This window comes from Sus scrofa, chromosome 13 (genome assembly GCF_054392235.1).
Source record: "Sus scrofa isolate SSC_HxYL_T2T_F1_AM1 chromosome 13, Sscrofa_HxYL_maternal_Yorkshire_Landrace_v2.0, whole genome shotgun sequence".
In the NCBI taxonomy this organism is placed as follows: Eukaryota; Metazoa; Chordata; class Mammalia; order Artiodactyla; family Suidae; genus Sus; species Sus scrofa.
Window position 1 is genome coordinate 96942934 of NC_139395.1, and position 11221 is coordinate 96954154.

Below are 11221 nucleotides of genomic sequence, written 5' to 3' on the forward strand. Positions count from 1 at the left end.
TTGCAGACACGGCTCGGATCCTGCGTTGCTGTGGCTCTGGCGTAGGCCAGTGGCTACAGCTCCAATTCGACCCCTAGCCTGGGAACCTCCATATGCCACGGGAGTGGCCCAAAGAAATAGCAAAAAGACAAAAAAACAAAACAAAACAAAAAAAACAAAGTTGGGACTTAATACACTGAAAAATACAAAACATCACTGAAAGAAATTAAAGACGATCTAAATAAATAAAAAGATATTTCACATTCAGGAATTGGAAAACAATATTAAAAAAAACTTGGAAAATTAAAGATGGCTATAGTGTGTGTGTATCTGTGTGACTGTGGGTGTTTTCTCTGTGTGTGTGTGCGTATGTGTCTCTGTCTGTCTGTCTGAGTTTCTCTATTCCTTGATTTCCCCTTCTGTCTCCTGGGTATTTTTGCTGCTGCTTCTTCTTCTTTTTTTTTTTTTTTATGGCTCACAGCATATAAAAGTTCCTGGGTCAGGAGTCAAATCAGAGCTGTTGCTGCTGGCCTGTGCCACAGCCATGGCAACACTGGATCCAAGCCGCATCTGTGACCTACACCATGGCTTGTGGCAACACCAGATCCTTAACCCACTAAGCAAGGCCAGGAACCAGATCCACATCCTCACAGAGACAATGTCGCATCCCTAACCTGCTGAGCTACGATGGGACCTCTTCTGCTCCATATTTTAGCACACTTTCATTTGTTTTTCTCTTCAGTTCCTTTAGGCTTACATAGGATTCATTTTATTGAGTAAAATAATTTTTAAATAGTTCCTTTAAAAATGCTTTTGTGTATTCACCCATGAAAAAAGAATGAAATAATGCCATTTGCAGCAACATGGATACAACTAGAGATTATCATTCTAAGTGAAGTAAGTCAGAAAGAGAAAGACAGTATCATATGATATCACTTACATGTGGAATCTAAAATATGGCACAAATAATGCAAACTGTTGCCTTTGGAATGGGTAAGCAATGAGATCCTGCTGTTTAGCTCTGGGAACTATATCTAGTCACTTATGATGGAGCATGATAAGGTGAGAAAAAGGAATATGTATGTGTGACTGGGTCACCTTGCTGTACAGTTGAAAATTGACAGAACACTGTAAACCAGCTATGATGGAAAAAATAAAAATCATAAAAAATAAAAATAAAATATGGCACAAATGAGCCTATTTACAAAAAAGAAACAGACTCGCAAACATAGAGAACAGACTTGTAGTCTCCAAGGGGGAGGGACCAGGATGGATTGGGAGCTTGGGGTTAGTAGATGCAAGCTATTACATTTAGAATGAATAAGCAATGAGGTCCTGCTGTATAGCGCAGGGAACTATATCCAACCTCCTGTGATGGACCATATGGAAGAATAATATATAAAAAAAAGTGGAGTTCCTGTCGTAGCTCAACGGAAACAAATCTGACTAGCATCCATGAGGGCGCAAGTTCCATCCCTGGCCTTGCTCAGTGGGTGAAGGATCTGGTATTGCCATGAGCTGTGGTGTAGGTCGTAGATGCAGCTTGGATCCTCCGTGGCTGTGGCTATGGCATAGGCTGGCAGCTGCAGCTCCAATTCCAACCCTAGCTTGGGAACCTCCATATGCCACGGTTTAGCCTTAAAAAAAGACACACACGCACACACAAAAAAAGGGTGTGTGTATGTATACATATATATGTAAGTGCATATGTATGACTGAGTCACATTGCTGTAAAGCAGAAAGTAGCACAACATTGTAAATCAACTATAATAAAAAATTTTTTTAATGATTTTAAATGTTTTCTTATAGGTTAGAGCAGCAGTTCTCAAGCTTTTTATCCCCAGGGCCCCTTTACACTTTTATAAACCTTTAAGGACTTGAAGAGCTTTTTTTAAAAAACCTAAGTTACACCTATTAATAGTTATCATATTCTATGGCTGTGGTTTGAGTATGGAATCCGTTTTTGTCATTTTCATTCTGATATTCTAAGGACTCTAAGTCTCATCTACTCTTCTCTAAAACTAAAAACTAATTAATTATGTTGCAATTTTTGAGCCTTATATTTGGTTGAGCCAAACAGATGGTTATTTTGTTTATTTCATGCATTGTTCAGTCTCTATCACAACTCCTCGACTCTGCCTTTGTGCAAAAACTATCATTGAAAATATATTTAAAAAAATGAAAAAAAATTTAAAAAATGAGAGTGGCACTGTTCCAATAAAACTTCACTTATGAGTACTGAAAAAAGAATATTTATCATATTCAAAAATTTAAATGAAAGTTTCAAAAACTATTAACTTATGAAAATTGGCTATGATAAACCCAGTTATATGACAAAATGACATTTTATTTAAAAAATACCTATTTTCTAAAGCAAAAAATAAAGTGAGAAGAGTTCATTGTTTTACATTTTTGCAATACAGTTTGACTCTTAAACAATGCAGGAGTTGGGGTACAGACCCTCCATGCCATCGAAAATCCACAGTCTACCCTCCTCCACGTCCACAGTTCTGCATCTGCAGGTTCAGCCAACCATGGACCATGTAGTACTGCTGTATGTATTTAGTGAAAAAAATCCATGTTTAGGTGGATGCCAGCAGTTCAAACCTGTGTTGTTCAGTGGTCTTCTGTATCTTTAATAGCTGTCTTAAAGGAAGCTGGATTTTCATATCTGGATTCAGCTTCAATGTTGTTAAGGATCTGGCGTTGCCGTGAGTTGTGGTGTAGGTTGCAGATGTAGCTTGGATCTAGCGTGGCTGGGACTGTGGTGTAGGCTGGCAGCTGTAGCTCCGATTGGACCCCTAGCCTGGGAACCTCCATATGCATGGGTGTGGCCCTAAAAAGCAGAAAAAAAAAAAAAAAAGTTGGAACGTGGAATCTGAAACTGTCAATGAACTTCCTGTGCTTTCTTACATTTAAATCCGCTGCACTCTCTTATTCCTTTTAGCCCATGCATTTTGGGGAGTAATATGCATTGATCATTTGGAAAATAATGGCTTTCTGAGACATGCATATCTTCCAAATTAATTGCTCAGTATCCAGAAATCACTTTCATTAAAATCACCACCAGCCTCACCAGAAATATCATTATGTATTGAGAAGTGTTGAACTCAACGGTGGTGGATACGAGTTTTCCGGAATTCTATTTTTTCCTCATGACAATTACATTTTATTACTGGCAACAAAATGGCTGCTTCCTTGAAATGACAGAATCACTTAGTTCATCTTCAAGAAAATATTTGCTTGTATCTGAACTTCCAGGGTCTATTTATCAGTCATTTTTTCCAAGTAAACCAGTGATGTTCCATGGAAAAAAAAAAAAAAAAAACTTGGCTAGTTCAACTCACAACTCAAACACCCAAGTACTTTTATTTCAAGGCAGTAGCATTTTTCAGTATTTGTACTTCCCATGTCATCACACAGTAGTAAAAAAATGTATATTCAAGTTTCAAGATTGATGAAATTAATCATTTTTACTCCTTCATCCAAGTGTTACTGGCTTGAGCCTTGCAAAGGTGCCGGCAGTTTTCCCCGACTTTGCTTTTGCACCATTCACGTACATGTCAACTTAGAAAAAAGAACAAATGACATTAGTGTTGTCATGAAAATAGTTTTGACCTCACAAATCTGTTTGAAAGGGTCTTGAGAGACCCAGAGGTCCATGAAACACATTTTGAGAACTATTAGGTTAGAAGAAAACTTAAAAAAAAACCCCAAAAAACAGGAATTCGTTTTTTAAATTAATTTTTAAATTGAGGTGTAGTTGATTTACAACGTTGTGTTAGTTTCAGGTGTCTAGCAGAGTAATTCAGTTATACATATACATATGTGTAAGATTGCCTTCATTCCAAGATGATAAGAACTTCTATGTAGAAAATGTATTGGGATCTACCAAAAAAAAAAAAAAGGAACTACTAAAGCTAATAACTGGTAACACTCATAGTTATTTATCTAAGAAAAAAGAAGGTATATACTATACAAATTGTGCACACAAATGTTGATGTAACCGCTGTTTGCAACATATATTTATATATATATATATAATATTCTCTTTCAGATTCTTTTCCAGTATAGGTTATTACAAGATATTGAATGTAGTTCCCAGTGCTATGTAGTAGGTCCTTGTTGTTTACCTATTTTATATATAGTGGTATGTACATGTTAATCCCAAACTCCTCATTTATCCCTCCCACATCCTTTCTCCTTTGGTAACCATAACTGTGTGTTCTATGCCTGTGAATATGTTTCTGTTTTGTAAATGAGTTCATTTGCATCATTTTTTTAGATTCCACATAATAGGTCATATCCTATATTGGTCTTAGTCTGACTGACTTCACTTGGTATGATAATCTCCAGATTCATCCAAGAGGAATTCATTTTTATTGTCCTGGTAATTGCGATTTCTCTAGAGTAGAATTTGGGTTCACCTAGGTCTGATTGTTAAAGGTTTACATCAGGAAGCTTCTTACGCACAGTATATTAAGCCATTTGCTGCTTGAGGCCTGAGCAGCCAGTGCACCTCTGCTCACTGTCAGCACCAACAACACATGGTACCCGACAGGCGCAGAGGGTGCCAGGAAGAGTTCGGTTGTCCCCACACTCAGGGAGCAAACAGGGAAAGACAGAAATGTGAACAAATGTGAGCAAACAGGGAAAGACAGAAATGTGAACAAATATTACAGGCTACACCTGTAATATTACATGCGACGGTAAAGGTAGGAGCCCCAAACTGGAAATTCTAGAGGAGGGAGGCTGACCAGAAGAGATGTCACCTGAGACGAGTAAATTATAGGAATTGCCGGGCATAGAAGCTCCAAGCGAGGATAGAAGAAGAACTCAGGGAGAAATAGTTTTTCATCCAAACCTTCATACAGATTGCACATAGAAATATTTCTGAGTCATAAGAAAAGGCACCCATGTAAGGAGTGTAATGTGCTATGTGTGTTGTGGGTGTATCTGGGGGAGATGGGGGAGGCTCACATGGGGAAGGGGCCTTCTGCTTTGGATAATAATCCACTTCTGTACCGTTAGAATGTATTACTATCAGCATGAATTTACTTTACTTCCCTAAAATGAGTTAATTCTAAAAGTAGGTGAAGAAACGTCATTTTAATCATTGAAAGCATCTCCTTTAAGTGACCATCTTTCCATGATGTATATGTGTATTCATTTATTTATTTTTGTCTTTTTAGGGCCGCACCTGCAGCATATAGAAGTTCCCAGTCTTGGATCAGAGCAGGAACTGCCGGCCTACACCACAGCTATGGCAACACCAGATCTGAGCCACCTCTGCAACCTACACCACAGCTCACAGTAATGCCAGATCCTTAACCCACTGGTCGAGGCCAAGGATTGAACCCACGTTCTCATGGATACTAGTCAGGTTTGTTACCACTGAGCCACAGTGGGAACTTCTGCGTATTTATGAGATGAGATTAGAATATGGCAAAAAACAAAAGCAGCAGCAGATTCTAAATATGCTAATTGGTATAATTTCCCAATGGCATTTTTATGAAGTATAATTATAAAGCATGTTTATCCAATATTTATAAAATTCTTAAAAGCATTGTACATATTAAGTATATTTTATGTAAAATATCCTTATGTAATTATAACTATAATAGAGAACTTTAATTTATATAGCAGTGTATGTTTTGTTTATATATTTATACGTATAAATACAGATGGCCATTCATCCTCATTTCCCATGGATACTTGTTTCCCTGGTATAGTTATCTGTTGCACCCCCTTCTCTCTTTTAGGTGTCCTGTTTTTTAGATGCTGAATTATATGTTCATCCTATTTTATGTGCTTATGAAATACATTTACCTATAGCACATGTTCATAGAGTCATATATTTACTGTACATACATGTGGATGTATGTGTATTTATATATTTAGAAAGGTATATGTTAAAAGCTATTACACCTAAAATACAAACTCAGAAAAATAGCGTAAGTCAGACAACCAGTTATCTAATTACAAATTCGTTTTTTTTTTTTAATGTTGGCTCCCCCAAATTTTGCTTCTATAACATTTTTGTTAGCCTTTTCCATGTTTATTTATTCCGTCTCAGCAGTACTACTGAAAATAGTGAATATATTACAGGAGACTTGCCTTTTTTTAGAAAACATTTTAGAAAATTATGTGTAAATTAAATCTCATCTGCTTTCCAACTTCTGTTTCTTTTCCTGAAGTCTGTTGTGGGCTTTCCATTGGCAGGAACTCCTAAGACTTCTGTTTTCATTTTACTTTCTATGGAGAAATAGAAGAGGCGATCACTTTAATTTTTTTAAACCAAAGAATACTGTTTTGGGTAAGAATGGCTGCCTCCCCCGCCACGAGCTCATTTTTCTTCTTTTTAAGGCTACACCTGCAATATACAGGCATAACCATAGCAACACCAGATCCGAGCCAAGCCGCATCTGTGACATACACCACAGCTCATGGCAGGGCTGGATCCTTAACCCACTGAGCGAGACCAGAGATCGAACCCACATCCTCACAGAGACTATGTCCTGTTCTAACCTGCTGAGCCACAGCGGGAACACCTAATTGATGTCTTAATTCTAACTTTAGGGATATCCTTAGAGTAAGTATGTCTAATCAGAACTGTGAGTCCAATGAGATTTTGCTTAATATTCCTATCAGTTGCACAAACCAAACTGGCTAAAAGGGCAAGGCTGGGCTTGTGGCTGAGAGAAGCCACTTGGCAGTAAGTGCCTGGATAAGTAGCACATGTGTGCAGGTGACTGTGATGCAGAGACTTGGCTCCTTGATTGCCAGGCAGGCAACAGCCTTGCTGTTACCCAGTCTTCCTATTCTTCGAGAAAAGATATATTGATTTTTATATTAAATCTCACTTTTTTCAACATCAGCTCAGTTTTTCAAAAACCATGGAAACCAGCTGTGCTCATGGCCTACAGTGGGTCCCCTCTGGTCTGCACACTTCAAACTCATTTCTTTGCTGCCCTTGGGCATGCAGAACGTGACTGGAAATTGCATCTTCAGCAATTTTCACTGCTTTTTCAATGTGCCTTTGCAGATTTGGATTCTTTGTTCTAAACTGTTACACTCCTTCCTAGATTACAAGCTTCTTGAGGCCATGAAACTCTTAACCGTGCCTCTTTCTGACTAGAAGTCCTTTTCTTTAGTTTTGTCCATATTGGCAGAAGCAAAGTCAGGGTCACTTACCCCTACAAGGTTTTGCTGGGCTTTTTCTACCTTCCCTCCTCCAATTCTCAAAACCTTCTCCCAGTCCTCCTGATCCTGCACATTCACTGGGAATCTTTGTTTTACAGCATTTCATGACCACATCTTATTTTCTCTGCTATACCACAAGTCTTTGAGGGCAGATTTTCTGTTTCTGTAATGGTCCTGGGTTTTAGTATCAGCCCCCAGGCCCTTCTGACTGGTCTGATGATGCCCAGCCTTCCAGGGACCCTGTAAATAAGTTGTCATTTTATCTTGTGACACTCTGTACAAACCTTTTGAATGAGACCTGCCCTTATGGATTCCGATTATTAGTTAGCAGTTCTCTTTCTTTCCCTGGACTCTGGGCTTCTGGAAGGCAGAGACTTGCCTTATATCACTTTAGCATCTCTAGCTCCAAGCACTGTGCCTAACTATGTTAGGGAATTCCATATCTACCGGACACAGTTGATATAAGAATGAATGTGTGTGTGTGTGTGTGCGTACACGTGCGCACACCAAGAAGACAAAAGTCAAATTGCTATGTAGTCATTGATTTTTTTTTTTTTTTTGTCTTTTTAGGGCCTTACCCAAGGCATATGGAGATTCCCAGGCTAGGAGTCCAATCAGAGCTACAGCAGCCGGCCTGCACCACAGCCATAGCAGCATGGGATCCGAGCCGCGTCTGCGAACTACACCACAGCTCACAGCAATGCCGGATCCTTAACCCACTGAGTGAGGCCAGGGATTGAACCTGCAACCTCATGGTTCCTAGTCAGGTTCGTTAACCACTGAGCCACTTCGGGAACTCCTAGTCATTGTGATTTTTAAAAGGATTTCTGCCACGTGGTGGTAGATACTTCCCTGAAAGATGTCATGCTTGGATTTTCCAAAGTTATAAGGGTGTTTTAATAACATATAATGCTATCTCCTATTGTATTTTTTTTCTGACTGTAAGTGTGACAAGAAATGATTAAGTGTTAACAGTTGGCCTTTTGCTAGCTGTCCTAACTGAATCTAAGAATCAGAGCAGCCCGCAGAAGTGAGTAGGAATTATAATCTGACACGCTAGAGTATTTATTAGTTCAACTTGAAATACTGTATCCTCCAAATGGAAGAGAGCCTAGTGGGAGGTTCAGAGTGCTGTGATGTGAAGTGTTCTGGAAGAAGCAGTAGTTTTGATGTAGGACATTGTAGGTGACATCAACAGAGAACTAAGCCAAGATGGAGACCACCTTTTTATTTTTAAAAACTTTTATTGTGATATAGTTGATTTACAGTGTTGTATTAGCATCAGGTTTACAGCAATATGAATCAATTATACATATACAGGTAACTATTCTTTTTTCCCAGAGGTTATTACAGAACATGGAGTAGACCTCCCTGTGCTATACAGTAGGCACTTGTTAGTTATCTGGTTTTTTCATTTTTGTCTTTGTTTTATCTTTTTTAGGGCCACACCTGTGGCAAAATAGAAGTCCTCAGGCAAGGGGTCGAATCAGAGCTACAGCTGTCAGCCTACGCCACAGCCACAGCAACGTAGGATCCGAACTGTGTCTTAGACCTACACCACAACTCATGGCAGTGCTAGATCCTTAACCCACTGACTGAGGCCAGGGATCAAACCCGTGTCCTCATGGACACCAGTCAGATTCATTACCACTAAGCCAGGATGGGAACTCCTAGTTATCATTTTATATATATTAGTGTGTGCATTAATCCCATCCTCCCAACTTATTCCACCCACCATGGTTTCCCCTTTGGTAACTCTAAGTTTGATTTCAAAATCTGTGAGTTTGTTTCTGTTTTATAACTAAGCTCTTTTATATTATTTTTAAATTATATTCCACATACAAGTGATTTCTGTTATATATTTGTCTTTCTCTGACTTCACTAAGTATGTTAATCTCTAGCTCCATCCATGTGGCTGCAAATGGTGTCATTTTGTTATTTTTATGGCTGAGTAATATTCCATTGTATATATGTACAACATCTTTATCCATTCATCTGTTAATGGACATTTAGGTTGTTTCTGTGCCTTGGCTATTGTAAATAGTGCTGCAGTGAACATAGGGGTGCCTGTATCTTTTCAAATTATGATCTTCTTTGGCTATACGCCTAGGAGTGGGATTGCTGGGTCATATGGCAGTTCTATCCTTAGTTGTTAAGGAAACTCCACTATGGTTCCATAGTGGTTTTCTCAGGAACCAGCATGTTCTCCATAGTGGTTGTACCTAGAAACTACCTTTTTTTCATCATAAAGCATGTGTTTTGCAAGATCTGAGATGGCCCAGTCAGGCAAGGTAAAGAATTGAAATAATGCATGGGGTTCAGATAACCTGAACAGGAGAAGAAGATATGAGTCAGGAGAGAAAGTAGATCCTGCAGGGGCCCAGAACAGAGAAACTGCGAGGAAGGCCAAGGAAGCAGCAGCCCAGGATGTTATCGATCTACCCCAGTGAAAGACAGACTCCTGCAATCTGTTCAGGGGTGACCCTTTCTCCTTTCAGCACCACAGAGGAAGCCAGAAAGCTCCCTTTTCATTTAATTTTATTTATAGATTTAATCCCCCACATCCCTAGCAAAGATTCACAGAAGGTTACAATTAAAGGCAGGGAAAAGAAAGAGTAGAAGAGCTATCATTGAATAAAGCAAGTGAGACAATAGCCACACCAGAAACCCGGGCTCAGGGTGGCTGCAACTGATGATAAAAGCTAGTTCTAAGCTTCCTCCTCTGGAGAATTAAAAGAGATACATGGTGAGTACATTGTTTTCATTCTCTGAAGGATGAAGAATTTGTTAGTAAGAATAGGCTTTTTCCAAAGGCTGAATGAGATAAAAGAATTTATCAAATGGATTCTTGTATAAATAACATAATGGGCATGGCTTATAATTGCTTTACAAAAAGGTAAAAAGAGATTCTTTATGTGGCCATCTGGTCTTTCCAACTGAATAAATGCCCTGAGCTAAACATTACACGCCAGTGCTAGGAAGACAATGCCACTGGGAGGTAAAGAGATAGCAACAAGCTATAGGGCTTTATGGACAGTACTTGGATCAGGGATTAACAAATCACTGGGTGGTATATATCCTTTGGAGCAGAGGATTTGGTTTTTTTTTTTTTTTTAAGTTCGAGGTGACCTGTTAGTGTACAGTGAAAATAGTTTGTGAGTTGCTATTAGCATTTTTTTAATGAAAGATAATAGGACAGAACAGACTGCATCACACATAGTGAGGGTAAATTTTAGCTTCATTTCTGTCTTAAGTCATTAAGTACCATGTATTTCTTACTGTGGGGAACCATGGAATCTGCTGCTTTGGACTGTCCCTCACTGGAATATTAGTGGGTAATGATCCTGGCCATCCCAGGATCATTATAAAACACACAAAGAGAATAACAAGAACTGGGCTCTGGGAACAGCAGAGGTAGGATCCTCAGACCAGAGCAGGAGCCACAGTGCCTTTAGATTGTGCTAATTTCGGAACTTTGTGACTAGATTCAGAAACATACTTTCTTGGTTTTGTGTTTTGTATCCTTTTATTTGCCTTTAGTACCTCACAGAATTCTTTTTGAAAACCCTAGTCTATTTTGGCTAAAATGAAAGGGAAATCAGAAGGAATGGGAATGGGTCCCCAAAAGGGCCGGTAGCACAGAGTGCCCCAGTGGTCGGACCTGGTCAGGCAGATGGAGACTTTTCCCCGAGAGACTCTTCAGAGCAGCTGATCAGGAATCGTTCCTGCAGGTGCTGCTTCTTCCCTGAGCAGGTAGAACACTTTGACTTACAGGTACTGGTTACTTAGTGGAAACTTTTGAAAAATAATTTTCCTGCTTCATGAATTATGATGGGATCAGATCATTGGGACAATCTTTGAAAATACCTGGGAGGCTTGCGGTAGGACCACAGCATTGGCAACTCTAGGAGTTCAATGCAGCAGCCCTGAGTGATGATGATACCCTTAACATTTGGCAGGGGAGCCTTCTCCCCCCAGCTTTGGACATGTATATGTAGCTACAACTTTGGAGAAAGAAGAAAAAGTTCTGGGAGGATTT

At 39.2% G+C, this 11221-nt stretch overlaps 1 protein-coding gene across 30 annotated transcripts in view; it reads left to right on the forward strand.

The window, feature by feature from the left end:
- The window catches only part of ZBTB38 (zinc finger and BTB domain containing 38), a 130830-nt gene that overhangs the window by 112804 nt on the left and 6805 nt on the right, over positions 1–11221 (forward strand). For 2 of the 30 annotated variants that reach the window (XM_084986689.1, XM_084986690.1), the window contains one exon: positions 5172–5362. The exons of the other annotated variants lie outside the window; for them this stretch is intronic. In XM_084986689.1, coding sequence (XP_084842815.1) covers positions 5348–5362 — 15 coding nt within the window. In that variant the 5' untranslated portion in view covers positions 5172–5347. The remainder of the gene's footprint in view (positions 1–5171; positions 5363–11221) is intronic. 30 annotated transcript variants of the gene reach the window in all.